This window comes from Sturnira hondurensis, unplaced genomic scaffold, assembly GCF_014824575.4.
Source record: "Sturnira hondurensis isolate 20B ecotype Veracruz unplaced genomic scaffold, ASM1482457v3 Scaffold0002840, whole genome shotgun sequence".
Classification (NCBI taxonomy): domain Eukaryota; kingdom Metazoa; phylum Chordata; class Mammalia; order Chiroptera; family Phyllostomidae; genus Sturnira; species Sturnira hondurensis.
The window spans coordinates 27744108-27765910 of record NW_028075471.1 but is presented as its reverse complement, the minus strand read 5'-3'; the positions used below and the strand labels follow the sequence as shown (position 1 = coordinate 27765910).

The window sequence follows — 21803 nt, the reverse complement described above, 5'->3', positions numbered from 1 at the left end:
CACTCTGACTGGCTGGGCCTGAGTCCTGAGATCACCCTAGGTGGGGGGAATTGGGTCAACACCACCCAAGTCATGTAGATTAAGGCCTGGCTGGGGGAGGACAATCAAGATACTGTCACCCAGAGGAGACGTCTATGTAGGGTAAGCAGAAACAACGGGTGATCGGAGAAACTTCAGTGGGTCTGCAGTTGTCCATTCCACCGAGCCTCACCATGCTCAGGTGAACCCAAGCAGTGACCCATGGGTCTCTGTGCTCCCCACCGCTGCCCCAGACCCCACGCATAGCCACATGTAGAGACACAGATGGCCATGCTAATGGGGAGGCTCAGGAAGTTTCAGAGAAAAGACCACCTGGAGGTAAAAGCTAAAAAGAATCACCAATGTGGGGTCATTTCTCCTGTCTCTAATCCCAGAGCCCCATTCCTCACCTCTGTTTTGCTGACTTTGATGAATGAATGAATGAATATCTGGATCCTACATATATGTGCCCCACAAACCCCACATGAGACTTCCTTCTTTTCTCTAAAATATATATTGAGTGTTTATAGGAATACAAGGGCTGAAAAAGCGACAGCTGTCATGAGTTGTCATGGGTCTAGAGAAAACAAAACAAGCCTATGAAAAATAATGCTTAATGAGCTGATTTCCAAAAGCACAAGACAGCTTTAAAAAATGTTCATTTCTTGAAATAGTAGTTAAGGTTTTGATAATCTACCCTGAGGAAAACATCTAAAACTGCTGATGAGGCTTTCTTGCAAAGATTTTCATCACAGGGCTATTTCTAAGAGCAAAAAACTAGAAACAACTTCATTGGCAAACATTGAATGAACAATTAAACAACATGTGCCCCATCCCCTCAAAGCATGTAATGTTCCATTAAAATGTTAATAACAAATTTGTGACAATATAGAAAAATTTCATAGTGACTGATAAACCAGACAGAAAATGATACAGACACGATGAACTCCAGTTCTATAAAAAAGTAAATGCCATAGGCATTTTTAACTAATCTTTCTTACATCCTCGATTTCCTCTACCCTGCCTCTTTTTATCATATTGCACGGCAAAACCACAACCTTGGTACAATCTCATTTTCTTGAGAGCTTGTTTGGAGTTTCTAGCAGGGGAGCGCAGCTACTCATATACCCTTGACTGAAGACCGGTCCTCTCCTCTAGTTGGGAAGGTCGTCCTCTTCGACCAAGCACACAGCTTCGGGAGGGATGCACATGGGTCGGTGAGGGAGGAAGGGGACACCCGCCTAGCCAGCCAGATCAGCCGAATCAACCCTGGCGATCAATGGGGTGACAGATGTCGCAGCCAGATCGCCCTCACATCCACAATCTCATTTTCTATTGCTCTGCCATCTGTAGGTGAAGCAGCCTGGAAAAACCAAACCAAACCACACAGTACTGCTGATTCTCCCTGGTTTCATAACTCGGAACTCAAACAGGCCATGAATTCTGCATGGCAACCATATGCCCATTTCCCTACGGTCCATTGAATTATGCATAAAAATGTCATAAGTCTACCAAAGATCATAATGAGATTATTAAAAGTATTTGCAATTTTTCATATGACCTTGTGATAAGAAAGCTGTTATCTCATACCGCATCCCTCACTGTCCCAAACTCTCTCTTACCTTCTCTCCCCTCCAACTTCCAATGCCGTCTGTCTCATCCTTTCTCCAACCAAATGACTTTGTGGTCCTGTTCCTCTCAGAAAATGGAAGCAGCAGGAGGAACCTTCCCCCTTGTTCCCTGCAGGCCTGTACCCTCCTGCCAACATCAGCCTCCAAATCTGCTGTCTTCCCACCGGGGGATGTGGCTGAGTTCCCCATGCTCCCAAGGCTAACCCAGCCCCTCATGCAGTAGACATCATGTAACTACTCTCATTCATTACTCCAGAAAACTTCTTCCACCCTGACAGTTCTCCCCTTTCTGCTAGATATTAGCCATCAACATTCACAATGCCACTGTTTCTCAAACAACAAACACAAGCAGACAATAACGTTGATTCTTCTCACTCATTCCTGCAGCTACCATTCTATCTCTGTACCGCCCTTGAGAAGACTATTTCTATATTCATGGTGACCGATTCCTCTCCTCCCATCCCCACTCAAATCCATGCCAGGCAGGCTTCTGCCTCTATAATAAAATGGCTTGGACTAAGTGTCCTCAACAAGCTTTGTATCCTAAACCCAGGGGCCAATCACCAAGCTTCCACTTACTGAATTTACAGTGGTGCTTCACACAACGAATCACTCCCACTGCCTGAAAATACTTCTTTCCTTGGCTTCTGCCCACAAAAATCTCCTGGTTCTGCATCTCTCCCAAAGGCTGCTCTTTCTCAGGCTCTTTTTTTTTTGGCTCCTTCCCTTATTTCAGGCGTCATGTCAATAGAATGTCTTCGGCTCTAAGATCAATGATTTGATCTGCATTGGGTGGCATCATCCTGCCCCATGGCTTTTAAAATATCTTTGCGCTGATGATGCCCCCAGTGTTACCTCCGCCCAGGAGTTCTCTCTTGAGCTCGAGTTTCCTAAGTCCAACACACGCTGTGTTTATCGTCTGTACCTCACCACTGGAGTATCAACTTCATCAGAAGAAGACTTCTATTTTATTCACTATGCCCAAAAGAACACCTGGCACACAGTGGGCCTTTAATAAATACTTGGTGAGTGAATGAATTCATAATGCCACATCAACTCTCTTTTGGTTGCTCTTTGCAAGGAATATATTTTTTAAGATTTTATTTATTTATTTTAGGGAGAAACAGGAGGAAGAAACAAAGGGAGAGAAAGATCAGTGTGTGGTTTCCTCTTGCGTGCCCACTACCAGGGACCTGGCCTGCAACACAGGCATGTGCCCTGACAGGGAACCAAACCTGTGGCCCTGTGATTCTCAGGCCAGCACTCAATTCACTGAGCCACACCAGCCTGGGCACAAGGAATACTTTTTACAGCCTTTCACTTTTGTCCTATTTGTGTCTTTGAACCTAAAATGAGGCTCTTTTAAACAGGATATAGTTGACTTTTGATAATGACTTTTATCAATTCTTTGCCTTTTCATTGGCGAGTTTAATCCACTTATATTTAAAGTAAATTACCAACAAAAAAAAAGATTTACATCTGCCATTTGCTGTTGGTTTTCTGTTTATAGCTTTTTTTGTCTGCACTTAAGTATTTGACATCCAGCAGAGTAGGAGTTTATACTCGCAATTGATTTCAGTTTTTGAAGACGAACATTATTTTTCTCCTACAGCTTCAAACAAAAGCATAATGCATGCTTAGATTCCAGGATCCCTGAGCCGGTGTGACCAGTGGGAGAGGTGAACAGGGATGGAAGAGAGCGCTCTGGGTACCACTGCCTGGCTGCTTTCTCCCTATGGGGACCACATCTCCAGTGAAGTTCATTGTGGCTGTAGGCATGTTTCCTGCCTAGCTCTTCTCAGCAAGGCTCTCAGCCAGAGAGCATAATTGATGTGCACAAAGCCGGGGCTCTTGCCAGCTCATGGAGCCAGGGCCTCTAATTCAGAGAGAAAGGAATTGGGCCTCGGCTAGTCATGTACCTTTTATGCTTTCATATGGGCATCAGTCAGACATTGATTTTGGTTTGACAAACCAGGAAAAATAAAACTGTCAGCATCCAGGCATGTTCTTTACTGGGACTGTTAGCTTCGTAATGGAAGGGAATGTTATTGCTGCAGGCATGTGCATAATATCTATCGATCAAGCTTCCTCCTATTTTTCCTGCGTGGTTCTGGCAGTGAGGGAGGACGGTGTGAGTCTCACATCACAGCCTCTTCACAGTCAAGCTGGAACACAGTCACTGACACAGCTCGCCAAAGTCTCCGGTGGGACCCATCAAGCAGCAGCCTCAGACAGGGGCAACAGCGTGAGGCTGGGAGTTGGGGAAGCTGGGTTCTAGTCACAGCTCTGCCACCACCTTGCTGTGTGACCTTGGGCCAGCTGCCAGCCCATTCTGTTCCTCTCTTTGTTCCACACTTCCTGGAATCCCTCCATTAGACAGTCTCTCCAGGGCCAAGGTTTGGTGCCCTCATTAAAATCAAAATGCTGTTGAGAGAATAAGTGACTTTAGCCATTAGCCCTGGAGAATTCGGAGTGATTTTCAGTGTGTTGAATTTGTTTACAACCAAGAGCTCTTTCGTTTGGGAGGGCTGACATGGAGGGTGGCAGCAGGTGGGAGAAGGACAACTGGAGTGTTGGGAATCTTCTTACTGGTGGGGGTGAGGTGGGGGACACAGGAAATGAACCTAGTGGGTCGCTGTCCAATCACAGACAAAGATCTGCAAGACTCAGCTTGGGTCACTGCATCCATCTCCCCTCAGTGCCTGCATCCCTAACAAATGGACTGAGGAGCTTCACATAACCCCTTCTAGTAATGGGAATAATCACCTCCCCCCAAAAGTAAGCCACTCAGAAGCACCAAAGAATCACTGAGAAAAGACCCTGAGCCCAGCTCCATATTAGTCAGAAGTCTATTGTTTCTCCCAAGTGACAGCTCTAAAGGGAACATACACTAAGGTCAAGAGTGTGACCTTGAATTTTCTTCCAGATCAATGTGTCCTATCTTTTCTCTGCCACATGGGCAACCCCAACAAAGTTGAGCCCCCTATGGCCAGTCTCAGCCTGATGTGCCCTGAACAATCAATCACCCAACGTCAGTCTTCACAGAACCCCTGAGAGGCTCTGCCGTTTATCAGTGGTGACAAACTGCACGAAACACAGAAAAATGTCTTAAAATTCCTCTTTGTGTGTCCATTTACCCCTCCCCAAATCTCCAACCGATGCTCACAATCTCCCCATTCCCTGTTTCATAGGCTCTCTTTCCAGCAATCTCTTCTTAAAACTTCCAAGGAAAGAGGGAAGGGGTAGAAAGAGAAGTGAGGAGAAGGGAGGAAGGAAAGCTTACATTACTGAGAGCTGCTCTGTTCCAAGAACTTCAATGACATGTAACCTTGACTCGGGGTGTACACTTATCTCAGGCTGATAAGGTAGCCGCTAAGGCTCAGGATGCCTTTTCTGTGTTCTGTTCACTCAGGGTTTGGCTTGGTTCTAGTCCCTTGACAGCCCATCGGTTAATCTAACCACCACTGTTAAATTAACTAACCTGCACCCTAGGAAGCAAAGGAGCCAGTCGTTATCAAAGATCTAGTTTAAACAGAGACGTCACTTCTTACTTATAATTTTTTATTTCAGAAAACTCTTCCAGCACATTAGCTAGGAGCTCGGGGCTGACGGGGAAACTTGCCCTCTCGTTCCAGTCTGTGCAGCTCTGTCTAGTCACTCAGCTCTATTTACTACCCCAGCATCAAGAACATATACCAAGGTTTTATGTTCCAAGCATCTTACTAAGAATTTCACATGCATTAGCTCATTTCACCTGCGCCATAGCCCTGAGAAGCAGGCACTCTTACTCTCAAACGTTCATGAAGAGGCTGGTTCAGGGTGGCCAGGGACACGCCCAACACGGCGTAGCGATTGTGTGCTGGAGCCTGCATTTGAAACCCTCCACTCAGGCTTCAGGACCCACGCTGCACACACAGCCTGGACCTATAAGATCACACCCAACAAAATGAAAAATGCAAGATAAGAGGGTCATAGAAAATATTCAACTCTACTACAGAGACAGAGAGTTGGGCGTTGAGGCACTGCTGAGTTACTGCAGCTGAGCGCGTTTCATTCTGTGCTTTCTAGTGACTGAAAGTAAGGGCACAGCTCAGTAGGTTCTGCCCTGGCCAGCATGGCTCAGACGCTGGGAGCATTGTCCCATAAACCAGAGTTGTGGGTTCGATTCTGGTCAGGACATATGCAAAAGGCAGCCGATTAATGTTTCTCTCTTGCATCAATGTTTCTCTCCCTCTCATTCTCCTTCCCTTCCCCTTTCTCTAAAATCAAAAAGCTTGTCTTTGGGTGAAGATAAAATATTTTTAAAAATACCTGAATTATTTTTAAAAACTCATCAGATATAATTCATTCTAATCTCAAGGAAAAACGCCCAGACAGATGTTTCCTGATCACAAACACTGATCTGTGGAGCTTTTATACATAGGACAACACGTCAATAAACTATCCTCACCAACATCCCTACAATGGGTGAGTCACAGATCCTCACAGAGCTACAATAGGGGCCAATATCACAGTCCCTAAGCACAGGCAGAGCTTGTGAGCATAGAAGTCATCATCCATAGTAGTTCCCAGATCCTGGTAGATTTTGTGGTGGCTTCATTTTTGACCAAATAAGATTTGTGCTCAGATCTTAGATCAGGCAGAGGCTGCCTTTAAGACCATCCTAGACAGTGAAGGATCCGTGTCCCTTGCTGCCTTACCTCCTATCACACGTTGGATTTTTTGGGAAACAGACACTGAAACAGAATTAGCCACATAACAGGTTTGGGGAAAGTAGCACTTATGAAAAGAATAGGGGAGATGCAGGGGAAAAAGACCCATCAAGGTGCAACAGCAAGCTATCCAGCTCTGAGAGCTCATTAAAGGATTCCCACATTGGACGGAAATGACTAGACCCTTCTCCCTGCTCCATCGTTGTCTGAGTCTGCACTGATATGAGCATGATCTCAACTAGAGAGCTGAGGCTAACCTTGAGGAACCTAACAGCTAGAAGATGCCCGAGAACCACACTCGCAGCTGGACAGCAAGGTTTTCTCACCGACGGGTGTCTGAGCAGTGTCTCTCCGCCTCTGTCTCATCTCCCTGTGTACAAGCTTCTTCCTTGCTGCAGCAACAGGAGATGTGAATCAAAGGTTTCTTGTCATAGTCTATGACTTCCACCTCTGCCTGCTACAACTCAGGTGCCCATGCACAAAAACCGCAAAAGAAAAAGGGCATTCAAAGAATGCACCCCTTGCATAATTACCGAGGGAACACTCCTCTCCTCCACTCGGATTTCTAAACATCCCAGACCACTGACTTCAATTCTTCTTACTAGGAAACCCCAAATCTCATTAAAGGAGAAACTAAGTTGTCTGTTTCTTCTACTGATGCTCAGAGCCCACTGGGAGCTGCATGTTGTACCGTGTTGACTGTGCACCCATGCTTCGGAAAAGTTCACCTTAAAATGAAGTGAGCAGGAGAAATGGTAGTGACTCAGCGCCTGGCTTTCACTCGTGCTGAGCCCAAGTTTGCACATCGGTGGAAGAGTTTTTTGCCATCTCAGCCATAACCAGCATCCCAGGTGGGCCAGTTGGCCTCATTCAGGGAGATTCTTAGCTTTTGCACACAACAGAAGCAAAGAGAATAGGTTTCGGGAGGACTCATGATTTTTATTTTTGGTGGACCAATGGAGAGACACTAATGACTTTAATGACTTGCTAAGACTAATTTAAAATCGCAGGAACCAAGCTTTCTGCGAAGAGAGTTCTCTAATGACAACGAATGTGGTTATTATTTACCTAACTGAGCAGTGATGACTGAGGTACAAGCCACTCTCTGGGGATTAATGAAGAGTTGGGGAGTTGACAGTTCAAGCCATTGGCTCAGGTAGCACTTAATGTTGGTGAAGGGCACGGTGCCAGGGACATACTGCTATTGTAAAATGAACCCCAAAGTTAGAGACACAACAACTTAATGTTTTTGAGAAATAATTTTAATTGGCAGTTGAGTACCTGACATCAGATTGGGCGATGCAAGTTCCGTCATTAAAACAAACGTTCACATAAAGTCTTCAAATCTTGTTCCATTTAAAGTGTCCTGAAGTATACAGTTGTTTGAAAAGTGGGAGAGGAGAGGACCCTTAGCAACATCAAAAATAGTTTCTTGTGCAACTGTGAGAGTACAGGCTATTATCCCCTTCCTTGCTTTAAAAACAGAACCAGCGCTGGAGACATTGAGTTGAGCTGGGAGCATTGTGCAGCCTGGAGGTTCACTGTTGACATTGTTGCCCACAATGTCCTTCCAGGAAAACCAGAGGCCCTCTGAAGTCAGAGCTAAAATGATCTTGTGTTATTAGAAACACCAATGCCGCCATAAAAATTGTGTTCCCATTCAATAGCCTCCTATCTAGTACAATAAATGTTCGTGTGCTACTCGCTTGCCAAGAAAAAGAGTTACTCAGCTTGCGAGCTGTTCATTATTCCTGCAGTTCTGCTCTGTGTGGAAAAGTTCAAACATCAACTGAGAGCAAGTAGGAATCTAAGAAATGGTCCTCAACTTCCTCTCTATGCAGGGTGAGTTCTGACCCAGCAGCCTTGCATTTTTAAGTTTGTCAGTGTTGAGTAGGCCAACATTTCCTATTTCAGCAAGCAATGAGCATCTCACAAGACCCTGTGAAACTACAAACTACAAATGTGAAACTACAAACCTGAGTGAGAACAGCACTTTTCCCTGCCAATTAGGAGCTTAGAATCTAGCTGAGACCTCAGAATCCAGAATGCGCTTCTGGAAATCTGCTAGGGGATCGAAGTTTCCAATCATGTTCCTCTTTCAGCACCTGACTCTGTAATCATTATCTCAATCCACTTTAGAAGATGGTCATATGGCTCATCCTACTCTGTGAAACTGGCTCTGCAACATCCTGCCGACCCAGCAGCAGTGGGAATAGCATGGTCCCTCCTTAACAGGCAGTTTCCAAGCTCTTACTACATCACAAGACAATGTTAGGATCCAGGGACAAGGGGCGAATATAAAATCATCCCTATCCTTCCATGGTATAGTGGAATTAGAGAGGAACACACAAGGTATTAGCGTGTTATAGGTACTTTGATAGTGTGATAGGGAGAGACCCAGAGGCGGGAATCAGCCAAACTCCATAGTCAAAAAAGCCTTCATAAAGGATGTAACCTTGAACTCTACCAAGAGGAGTTAGGAAGTGTCTCTGGCAGAGGTGTGTAAAGAACCTCCTAGTCAAGGCAGTGACTCAAACAAAGAGGCCAGCAGAGTGAGCAGCTGGCGGTGGTCACAGGCTGGAATGGTTCCAGCAGAAGGTCTTCCAGCCGTTCTTCTTACGTGCCTCCTTGGATTAACCAATACCGCCCACTCTTTCTGCAAAACACCCAGACTGCTGAGCCCCCGGGGTTAGCAGGATGGTCCTTAGTGAGCCTGCCCATTTCTGCCCCTACCTCCTGGGTTCTGTGAGTCAGAGGTGCTTGTTCCCAAACCAGTCTATGTCTGTCGTACTCAGTATTGAAATTGTATAACTAACATAAACAACACTGAAGAGTGGCTGTGTCTGTGCCAATTAATATGCATAATTTGGGGAGACTTGAGTTTGTCTGTTTTTACTATCATTTAAAGAAGTATCTGTGGAATAAAGCTCAGCAAGTACAACTAGGAAACAATGAAGGACAATGACAAAAATCCCTACAATGAGATTCCACCTCAGATTACATTGCTGTTATCTCAACCTCCACTCCAGTTTAGGGAAACCGAAGCCAGAAACTATGGGGTCCTTTCATGTACAAAAAAGACAATGCATCCAATCAAAGCCTTGGCCCTGCTTTCCATAAAGGACAAATAAATGCAGGTTAATGTTTTATATTCAAATGTTTGAATAGGAGCGTGTGTGCTCATTCCTTTAATCAATGTCTTCATCAGCTAACAAGCTACCAGTAGAGATATGCTAGTTGAAAGGGTTTCTCCTACAGTGTGAATGTAGGGGAGAGTGAGAAAAAATCATACTGAGGAGGACTCCAAAAGTCATTTGTTCCCAAGCCACTTTGGAGTTCATCTGCAGAACAGGGGTTGGCAAACCGCACCCTACAGGCCTAATCCAGCCTGAAGTCTATTCTTACAAATAAAGTTTTATTGGGACACAGTTATGCCCATTCAGTCCAAGGATCGCCTGTGGCTGCTTCTGTGCTCCAACAGCAGAGTCGGGAGTTGCTGCAGAGCCAGTGTGGAGGAATAAGTACAGGAAGGTGCAGGCCATGCCTACTACAGGAAGCCATGAAACCCTGCCCTCTGCCCCACCCCTTCTCTCAACAAAGCCTGACACCACTGAGGGACAGGGTACTGTGGCCCGGAAGCAGAGGGAAAGGCATGGAAATAAACAGCAGAAACCCCTCAACCCTTGGAGATGGAGGCATAAAATGCTGGCCCAGGATGCTACAAAGATTCCATTAAAAATCTCCCAGCCCTAGGAGGAAGGCATGAAACTCTCCCACCAAGGCCCAGCACAGATGCAAGGCAGGCGTTTGATTGCCATAGAGGGGAGAATTGGAACATTGAGGATGCCCCTCCCCTAAGGCCCAGGCACACAGGTCTGCGCCAGGCTGAGGCTGAGCTAGGGCAAGGCAGAGCTCTACACCCACCAGCCCAGAAGCTTTGAGCGGCCACAACAGCAGTGACCAGAAACAAGAACACAACTGAAAGTGGAAAGCCTTAAAACCCTCCGGCAGCCCGGCCCCCACCCAACAGAGCGTCCAAACAGAAACCTGAAGCCTGTAGGGGCTGACAACGACCACAGCACCAACAAAACCCAGGCCCAGTTGGCTCCCGAGCACATTGATTCGACACCCCACTGCAGCAGCCTCAGAGATGTGAGCCTGTGTCCAGATGTAACTGCTATTTATCTCAGTCGCTCATGATCTTCTACACACAATATCCACCGTTCAGTCAACATGTGTGCGACACGACAGAGAATGCCCCCTGCTGTCAGGAGCCGAAGCAATAAGGAGAACCAGACGGCCAGCTCAGACGTCTGAGCTTTGAGACAGAAACTCTAAAATAACGATGGAATGTTCATATCAGCTTTATTTGGAATCACCAGAGACTTATTTAGGGTAATGGGCAAAGACTTGAAGAGAACACTTCATGAAAGAGGAATAGGGAAGGCAAATAGGCACATGAACAGCTGTTCACCATCACTGACCAGCAGGGAAATGCAAATGGAAGCCACAAGGTGAGACAGGAGACGCCTGGGAGAGTGACTAAAGGAAACAGACCGACCCTCCAGGGGTCCCCCTTAGCCACAGTGTCACCTTCTGCAGGTTCAGTCACCCACAGTCAACTGCCATCTAAAAGTATGAAACAGCAAATTCCAGGAGTAAACCATTCACAAATTGTAAATTGCACACTATTCTTCGTAGCTCGACAAAATCTTGAGCCAAGCTCCTGCCCTCTCTTTAGCCACTTCTGAGCTGTCTCAGTTCTCAGACTGGCCGTGGCAGCACCGCAGTGCTCTCGCTCCAGATACCATTATTTTACTTGGTAATGGCCCCAAAGCCATTCACATTACTTTGATTACAGTATATTGTTATAATTGTTCTATCTTATTATGAGTCATCATTGTTAATCTCTTACTGTGCCTGACTTATAAATTAAACTGTATCATACATATCTATGTATTGAAAAACATAGTATTTGGTTGGCCAAAAATTATTACGTTTTTTTCCATAAAGTAAAAGACACTTTTTTCATGTTCATCAATAACTTTATTGATTTGGATATTTCGAGTATGTTGGCTCTCTCCCACTATTGGCTTCTAGTGGGTAGAGGCCAGGGGTGCTGCTAAACATCTTCCAATACATTCAACAGCCCCACAGCAAAGAATTATTTGGCCAAAATGTCAATATGACCAAGAAACTTCACAAACCATTTTTGACACATTCAATCAGTCACAGCACCTTCTCCACACCCACACAATGCACAAATCTTTTTTTGTGTTTCAGTTGTGTTTTTACCTTTCTTGAAGTAAAACATAATAAAGCATAATACACCAAAAATGTCGCATGTTTTTTCATCTTCAGTATTAAAATGGCTGCACAAAAATTCACAAATTTTGATTTTTTTTAATATACGCTGATATGACAGCTGTCACAATAGAATCTAATGAAGTTGTTTGTAATGAAGCTAAAGACAAGTAAGTGCTACTAGAGCCATCAAAGGGAACAAATGTGACTTTCTGGCCACCCCAATGTATAGGACGTTCAGTACTATCTGTGGTTTTAGTCATCCACTGGGGGTCTCCAAACGTGCCCCGTAGATGGGGGGACAACTGTCTCGAGTGCTGGCAAGGATGCAGAACCACTCTGTCCCTCATACTTCTTTTTTATTTTTTGTGGGAACGCAGTGGTGCAGCAGCTCTGAAAAGCTGCTGGGCAGTTTCCTACGATGTTGAACACACACCAACCCCGCATCCCAGCACTCTTGCTGCGGGGGATTTATCCTTTGGGAGTAAAACTTAGTTCACACAAAATCCAACACATGCATGTTCCTATTGGCTTCATTCGAAACAGCCAAAACCTGGAAATAGCCCAAATATTGCACAATGAGCTTCTCTAGTGTGTTCTCAGGAGGTACAAGTCCGCATCAGGGACACTGCAGCCCATAGCACGTTGTAGACGCCTCTTCTGCCTCACGTTGCAAATACCTGACTCTCAGTCCCTGACACCTCCTCATTTTACCTGATAAAGTATATCTCAAACCTGCGTCCTTCTAAATACCTCATTTTCCTGAAAGTCTGCTCAGTTCCCTAACAGGTATCCTGGTAATTGCAGTATTGAATCTACCAAAATGACCTGCCCCCACTAGCAGCTAAAGAAATCTATTCGAAACGAAACACGTGTCTGACTACGTCAACATTCCATAGACCCCACAGCACACAGGAGAAATGCGAGCTCATTTCATTGGCACGTGAGACCCGGAAAGGCCTGGGTTCCTCTCTCTCCAGCCCCATTTCTCACCGCTGCCAAACCCCTGTGTGAGGTGTCAGTAGCAGCAAACAAAGGTTGTCTCACGTCGAGTTTCTCCTCTCACTTTCTCTCACCCCCTGAGCTCTGTTCCTGCTGTCACACGTGCCTACAATCACTGTCCTTCGCTCCCTTTCCCCCTGGCCTGCCCTTCCTGGCCCTTCAGGGCTCAGCTCAGGGCAAACTCATACTGCCCTTCCCCACACTCCACCCATATTCTTGCCCAACTGGGAACCCCATGCATGTTTGCAAAAAATTGAATCAAAGGAACCATAAAGCCTGATGGGAGCCTATTTTGGCTTCTCTGAGTATTAGAATTTCCTAGGAACTTTGGCTGAATAAATTTTTAAAAGCAGGAATAATAACATAGAAGTGATTAAGCCTTTAAAGTGTAACTTTTGTTCCCCAGGCCCTGTTAATTACCATTTAGGAAAGGTTTATTTGCCATGTACTCAATTAGTTAGGTGACTAAATAGCTTTCTACTGATCAGGTAGAGCAGCATTTGCTTAATAGCAAATAATAAATGCTTATTTCCACTTAGAATCTTCTCCCAGGTGTGGGTTTATTTAAGGCTAAGCTCCAGGGGGGGGAAAAGAAATTGCACCACAGTGCATTGTAATTGTTCACATAGCCACTTCGGTCTAGAGAAACATGAGTTTAGGGGGTTTTTCCCCCATTAAGTTAAGGAATAAGTAAACCCAAAGAGAATATCCAAGTTACTCCAGTATTCATTCATCCAGTCCATTCCTGCCAGGAAAAGTGACGTGAAATTCCTGTGTGATGGGCCACAACCCAGAACTCGAAGACTCTGCTCAAGTCTTCTGACACCTTTGTTGCGGTCCCCAGGGGCTTGCCAGTGCTTCTACTTGTTGCCACCTACATAGAAACGAAGAGGAAGGGACAGACAAGCACAAGGCTGGGACAAGACAAGCACAAGGCCACACGCCCTCTCGGCATAGACTCTGTCATGTGAATGGTCACGAGAAGGGCCTGGGAAGAGAACGTGACAGACAGACAGTGAAAGTTAGATAAGAATTCAATCAACTGGTAAGTGGAGGAAGGCCATCCCGGCAGAGGGGACTCATATCTGAAAAGATCACAAATATGTGATCCATGTGCTGTCCAATCCAACAGTGCCAGGTGGGGAACATGGCAAGGCCAGATGTTAGAGAAGGCTTTTATACTAACCAGCTGGGGGTGGGGGGTGGGTAGGCTCAGGTTATCCTGTCCACGGTGAAGGTTGGGAAGCAGAAGATTGTACCTCCCCATTTCTCTATAGGAATAAAAGCAACATTTGTGGGTAGAGGAGACCTAGAAATAGAAGGGACTGAAAGAGAAATCAGGGCAGCTGGTGCAGAAATAGGGGATGGAAGGAAGACTTATGCCTGCACTTAGTTTAGGGAATGAAAGAGAACAGATACAATGAGAAATACAAATGGAGGGAGGGAGGAGAAAGGAGAAGAAGGAGGGAGGAAGGGAGGAAAGAGAGAGGAGAGAGGGAGGGTTGGGGAGAGGGAAATAAAAGAAGAGAAAAAAGAGAAAGGGAAAGAAACCACGGGTGTATGGTGTAGACCATGGACTCTGATACCCAAAAGTCTGGGTTACAAGCCTGACTTGCCTCTGACTTGCTATTAAATCTCAAGAAAATGTTCTAGCCTCACTTAGTTTACTCATTCACAAAATGGGGGCTTGTTTTGTAGTTTTTTTATTAGATTAGATAATCTTGAATACTTCAAATACTTAGGATCTATCCTGGATTGAGTAACTGCTTAATAACATACCTTAAAAGCTTAATAGCTTGCTCATTGCAGACTGAAAGTGACAATTCTCCTTTAAACCATGGGGAGAACTCTAGTTATGTAAGTAAGATGTCACCATTGGGCTAACTTGGGTGACAGGTACATGAAATCTCTTGGTAATGATTTTGCAATTTCTTGTGAGTCTATTTCAAAATAAAAGGCTTAATCAAAAGAAAATGCCCTGGGGCCTTTGCCAAACTACTGGGACAATGCATTCCACAGGTATGTTTGAGCACCAAGGGTATGCCACACGCTGCTTGAGATGCCAGCCACCCTTCTAACATTAACAAATTTTACAGTGTTCACTGAAGTAATTAAATGTGATTTTCCAGATGTTGCTATTCCTTTTTAGCAGAGGCACAGAAATAAACATAAACCATTAGAAATGAAAGTGTGAGTGTCCTGGCTTCGTCCCCAAAGTGGGAGTTTCCTTGTCCAGCTGTTCCACGTTGTGAGGGCCTGGATCCAGCCGAGTGCATCCTCTTTACTTCAGAGTGAGCGGCTGAGCTGGTGAGGCCGCAGTCAGTCTCCAGGACCCCTCCCATCTCTGCAGGCACCAAACATAAACTGAAGAACTTGAATGAACTGCGGACTTCCACTTGGCCTTCTGCACTATCATGCGGAAACCAACATGGAGTTGTTCCAACTGTCAAATGTATCCATTCTGATTAAATGCTTGGAGGGTGGGGAAATGGTTGATGACAGGTCTTCAGATATGGCGGAGCATCCCACTGTGACCAGGAGTCTAGTCATCACCTGGCCCCAGGAGACTCTCCTCTTTAGTCGGATCATGACGACACTCCAGGCCTCTAGGTATCATGTCAACATAGACCCTTTGCTTGGCACTCCTCAAAATATCTAAACATCCCTCTTTCCTCAAGGTGAAGTCACTCAGAGAAGTGGCAATAGGTGCCTTTGGGGAAGGACTAGGGAATCAGCACAGTGTGTAGACCTGACCCTATAGCCTCGTCTCCCACCATCTGCTCTGGCCTCTGGGTGGGAGCCACCACTGAGCTGTCTCATGATGCTGGTACCCTCTCCATAGCACTTTCCCCATGAACTTGGGGAAGGATGTGTCTTCTGAGACTTTCCAGGGAAGGTAATTCTCTGGTGGGTCTTCCAGCTTCACGGGGTTTTTTAATCACACCACACCCACTTCCCTTGGGCTATTTATTCATCATTTCTCTACTGTCTACCAGGCCAACGCAGGCATTTCCATTGTGTCTAGGAAATACCACTGATCTTTCCAAGCTTCCAAGATCTTCCCTAGCAATGAGTTTGCCCTGGTTCTTGGGTCCTTGACAGTATTATATCCCATGTCCCAAGAAAGTGACCCCCATGTCAATGAATTCTTGCTTATCCAGTTTGAAGTTCTAGTCCTCTCCATCAATCAGCAGAGGATCCCTTCGGCACTGTCTTGAGGAAGATGCTGGATCACATGATCAATAGTGGTATCTGTCATCAGGGGGTGAGAGAGAGCTTCCACACACCCGTATCTTACTATTGCTGCTGTAGACATCTGTGCGTCTTACACAGTCTGCAAATAGAGGGTTGAGTAAGATGATTACAGAGCACAGAGGCTCCAACCTTGGCCTTGGTTCTTCTCTAGTTTGATAAAGTGAATTAAACTAACAGATCATGTGCTCCACTTTTTCCTAGGACAGATATCTAAAAAGGAAAGCAAGAAGAGGAACCGAGGAAGAGAGGGGCTGTAATGGGTGATAGGGAGGTAACACGAGGTCCAAGCTCTAAAATAGTGGGTGCAAAAAAGAGAATTTTGAGGGATTTTTTGAAGACAAATATTCTCCTTTGCTTGATTTTGCCTTTTATTGATCCACACAGGTCTGACACCACTCCCCCCCCCCTTAAATCTTCTCTTCTGTGTCATAAAATGTCAACTCTACAGTTAGTATGATTCCTCTTCAGGCACTGCCTACATCCTTCCTAGATGGCTCCGTGTGAGCGGTAACAAGCTCCAATAACAAAAGCCAAGGAAGGGACTCTGCCTCGCCTTACTTTTCCCGAAATAGCCTCCTGATAAATCAGGGGGTAAACTCCCTGGAATTCCTCTCTACTGTGGCATGGCTGCAAATCTGAAACAGACTAAAATTAATCCTCTGTGTGCTTTTTTCAGACACTTTCACAGGACTGGTTAACATCTTGACGGATATTATTTGGCGATTCACTGGAGACTTCACGGCACCTGATCTAGTTTGCCGAGTGGTCCGCTATTTGCAGGTACATAGCACCTTCCAAACGTGATGAGACACACTGAAGGCACAATCAGCTCTGGGATTTGCCATGGGAAAATAACATAAAACCTCACACTCCTACGCACAAACTGCTTACTTCCTTCTAGTTGAAAGGACAAGCAACATTTGTAAGATTTTTTTAAATGTTTTTCCTTGGCTAAAAATAAGACACATAAAGAAAATGCAAACAAGCAATAATAAGAATATCAACATTCATATTGCAAGCATTAAATAAAATTTCCATGTTAATGGAATGTTAATGCTAATGTTAAGGCTTCTGACATAGTCTGGCTGTCTCAGTATATTCAGGATGTTACAACAAAAATACTACAGAGTAGATTGCTTTATAAATAACATTTATTTCTCAGGGTTCTGGAGGCTGGAAGTCTGAGACCGGTGTGCCAATGTGGTCCATTCAGGGGCCTTTTTCAGAATGCTGGCTTCCCATTATATCCACACGTGGCAGAAGGGGTAGGGGAGCTCTGGGCTGTCTTTGATAAGAGCACTAATCCCATTCATAAGGGCTCCACCCTCCTGACCTAATCACTTCTCAAAGCCCCACCTCCTAATGCCACCACTTTGGGCTCTAGGACTCCAACAGTGAACGTGGGGAAGACAGAAACATTCAGACACAAACATTCAGACCATACATAGCACTAAGTAATCTCCAGAAAAAATTTTAATGTCTTTTTGCATTTTCCCCCTCCAGACTCACCCAATACTGGCTACTGTTCATTTTGAAAAAAACGTTAGCGGTTTATTAAAATATAGGTATTAACTCTAGTAGTTTTAACTTATATTTCTTGTATTACCATCTAAATTGGACCTTTTCAAGTATCTATTGAATATTGGATTTCTTGTTCTCTAAGTTGCTTATTGTCCTTTTTCAATTCTTTAGTAACTGGCATACTTATTTTCTCTATTACTGCTGATATCTATTTTTAGATTAAAGGCATTTACACTTTGCCTATTGAACAAGCTCCAATGTAAAAATATTATTGTAAAATATATATATTTGGTGTGAAATATTACCTACATACCATATACATACATTTCATTATTAATACACCATGCATGTATAAAATAGATCAAGACACTTTGACTTAGGAGGGAAAGAATGAATATTTTATAACTGGTGTTAGGATTGATATGTTCTGTTCCTCAGTTCTTAAAGTGATTTCCCATTAATACATTTTATTACCGATGCCAGTACTTCAGGTCTAAATTACTGAAGCTTTATAGGGTATAATACATTTCTGGAAAACCTTATGCTGTTAAATTCCAATTATTGCTACGACTTTTTAAAGAATCTTTGCATCACATTTATAAGTGAGATTATGATTTTCACTTGTTCTATCATTTTCAGATCTCAATAATGGAGTTATTCCACCTTCCGAAAATAGAAAATAGTTACAATTAAAAATCTTCTTTTGTGCTCTGCGCCTATCTTTAAAAGTTTAATAGACACAAAAGAGCCCTTATTACTTTCTGGGGCTGGTGTTTTCTCAGCAGTAATGTTTTAAAACATATTTCTTCTTGGGGATCTTTACTTCCTTGTAGATAAATGTTTTCAACCGCTTGTTCTATCAATTGATGAGAAACAAATTACACCAATACTTAGTGGCTTAAAACAAGTAACATTTATTATGTCCCAGTGACTGTTAGTCAAGAGTTCAGGAACAGCCTCACCTGGCAGGTCTATCTAAAGGCTCATCACAAAGTCCATCAGGTGCCTGCCCAGGACTGCAGTCATTGGAAGGTTTGACTTGGACTCTGCACAATTCAGGTTTGAGGTGGCCACTCACAGAGAAGACAAGTTAGTGTAGCTTTTGATGGAACATTCCATTCTTCTGCCCCTGGGCCTCTCCACAAATACTCCTGTGTCCTCACAACAGTGCAGTCAGCTTTCCCGGGGAATCAGCAACCCAAGGAACATCGTAGCAGAGGCATATGAGCCCACCCCACAAGTTATACACTCACCTCCACAACATTCTGTTGAGAGCAGGAAGGAGTCAGGCCGGATTCCGAATAGGGGTGAGGGAACCGCAAAGGGAGTGAAGCCAGGAGGCAAGCGTCCCTGGGGACATCTTGGAGGAGGGCTGCCTCGCTTAACTTCACATTTTTCAAAAACACATGATAACCTGTGTTTTTTCCCAGTAGCTAACTTAAATAATGTCTCTTTTGATCCAGAGTTATTCATGTCAGTAGTATTCCTTCTCATAATTTGTATAATGACTATCAAAACAACACTCTATATAAAATATATTCTAGTTAACAAAGGAAACTGACAATTCTCGACTCCGTAAAGGCAAAGGAAACTTAAAAAAAAACCATCAGAGTCAAAATTTTAAGCATTCTAGAAATTAAACAAAAGTTTGCAATAATCCAGGGAGCATGTATTCAATAAAATGTCTGAATCTCAGTAAGAAAAATGGTATTTGTGGTGTTTTAGTTTGCCCTAGTCTCATCCTCTGGTCTTCAGCTTTGCGGCAGCCTTGAGAATTAACAGCTTGCCCTTACAGTGAAAAGAAGTAGCCCGGCAGCCATTAGAGAGCAGAAGAGGACCAGGGCTCTTTAAATGCCTCATTCCTCCCTGGCTGGTGTGGCTCAGTGGATTGAGCACTGGCCTGGGAACCAGAAGGTTGCTGGTTGGATTCCCAGTCAGGGCACATGCCTGGGTTGCAGCCCAGGTCCCCACTAGGGGGCACATGAAAGGCAACCACACATGGATGTTTCTCTCCCTCTCCTTCTCTCTCTGGTTTCCTGTCTCTAAAAATAAAGAAGTAAAATCTTTAAAAAATAAAATAATAAACACCTCATTCCTGAGAAATCATCATTATGTAATTGTCTGGCGGTGCTCTGTAAGACCCTACTTGCCCAGCTGCCTGTATTTTACTTGATTCAAAACTCACCCACTGTGAAAAGCCTTCCCGCTGGAGGCACTTGTCAAAAACAATTACAGGCAATGAATTAACTTTGTGAGTGCCTGAGGTGTTGGATAGGAGTTGGTGGAAACATTAGACTGGCCCAAAGCTTAAAAACAGAAGCTGACTTGACTTTGGGTGGTGAACACACACTGCAATATACAGATGATGTATTATAGAAGTGTACCTGTGAAACTTATATAATGTTATTATCCAACATCATCCCAATACGTTTAATAAAATTTAAAAAAGAAACATAAACCATCTGTGAAAAAGTAAGCAGAGTAGTGAGATATTCAGAGGAGCTCTGGAAACCCCTGACAGAGTCCTAAGGACCTAGAGGCCAAGGGCAGGCTCCAGACTAGGCCGGGAAGAAGCACAGGAGGACAAAGCTCTCACCTTTGGCTGATCTAGAAGCTTCAGGCAAGCAGGAAGTGAAGGCAAAGGCACAGCCATTGGCTGTCTGGCTGAGTGTCAAAATTATGACCCAACATTCACGCAGTAACTGGAAGGCATATTGGTCTCAGGCACCTGTTCGTTGATTCGAACACTCCCGTGCCAGATTTTGATAATGAGGGAGGCTGGGCTATGTGAGGGCTGAGAGCTCATGGGAGGTCTCTGTACCTTCCACTCCATTTGGTTGTGAACTTAGAGCGCCAGGCTAGGAAAGTGTATTTTTAAAAATGGGATAAAAGAGCCACGAATTGTGGGACAATTACAAAACATGTAAAAAATTAATTGATATAGTCTATTACATCAAAAAGGTGAAGAAAACTTATACGATCAAATCCATAGACACAGAGCAGCATTTGCCAAAATTCAATACCCTCTCAGAAATCTGTGCAGAGTGGGAAACTTCCCTAACTTGATAAAGACTATGCACAGAAAACCTACAGAGAACCTCATACTTAATGGTGAGAAACCCGAAACTTACCACCTGAGACTGAGAACAGCAAGGCAAGAGTGTTTTCTCTCACTGTTCCTATTCAGGCTGCACGGAGATGGCCAACAGGACGCAAGAAAGGAAATTACAGGTTTGCAGGTGGAAGAAACAAAATAAAAATAACTTTACTTACAGATGACAAGATTGCCTATAAAAAATCCAAAATAATAGAAAAACCTGAAGGACTATTAAGTGAAAATAGCAAGGTTCAGGGTACAAAGTTAGTATATAAAAGTTCATTGTTTTTTCATATATCAGCAATAAAAATTTGAATTTAAAATTAAAACACAATAGCTTTTATGTTAGCACCAAAATATGAAATACTGAGATATAAATTTAACAAAATATGTGCAAGATAAATATCAAAAACCTACAAAACTCTGATGAGAGAAATCAAACCCCTAAATAAATGGGCAGATACCTCATGTTCATAGAGAGAAAGAGTCACTATTGTTAAGATGTCAATTTTTCCCAACGTAATTTATAAATTTGATGCAATCCCAATCAAAATACCACCAAGTTATCTTATAGATACAGACAAAGTAAAGTTTACACGGATAGGCCGGACATAGGAAAACCAAGACAATACTGAAGAACAAGCTCGGAAGACTGGCGCTACCTGATTTCAAGACCAACTATAAAGCTACGGTAATCCAGGCAGGCTGGAATTGGTGAAAGGATCAACAAGCAGATCAATGGAACAGAATAGCCCCCAGAAACAGATGCACGCAAATACAGCAAAGGAACAAAATCAATTCAATGGAGAAAGGATAGGACCTGCTCAAGAAATGGTGCCGGAGTCCATGGACATCTCCATGAGGAAGAAAGAAGAGGAGGAGAGAGAGGACGAGAACCTAACCTTATACCTTTCCCAGAAATCAACTCAATACGGATCATAGAACTGAGTGAGCACTGACTCAATGTGGATCATAGACCCGAACAAAACATGTGTTGCTGTAAAACGACCAGAAGACAACTTAGGGGACTTCAGGTGTCTCAACGACTTTGAAGATACAACCCCTGAAAGCAAAAATTAAAAAGTTGGATTTCATGAAAATTTTCCACTTCTCTGTGAAGGACACTGTTAAGAGACCAAGAAGACAAGCCACAGAATAAGAAAAATATCTGCAAAACACGTACTTGAAGAAGGTTTTACACGCAGAATAAACAAGGAACTCTTAAGACTCAACACCAAGAAAATGAACAACCCACTGAAAAAC

The 21803-nt window shown here is 44.0% G+C and overlaps 1 protein-coding gene across 2 annotated transcripts in view; it reads left to right on the top strand.

Moving 5' to 3' along the window:
* NPSR1 (neuropeptide S receptor 1) overlaps positions 1 to 21803 on the top strand; it is a 103214-nt gene that overhangs the window by 50402 nt on the left and 31009 nt on the right. Inside the window, exon 3 of one of the 2 annotated variants that reach the window (XM_037041158.1) lies at positions 16599 to 16702. The exons of the other annotated variant lie outside the window; for it this stretch is intronic. Within the exon in view, the coding sequence (XP_036897053.1) occupies positions 16599 to 16702 (104 nt within the window). The remainder of the gene's footprint in view (positions 1 to 16598; positions 16703 to 21803) is intronic. 2 annotated transcript variants of the gene reach the window in all.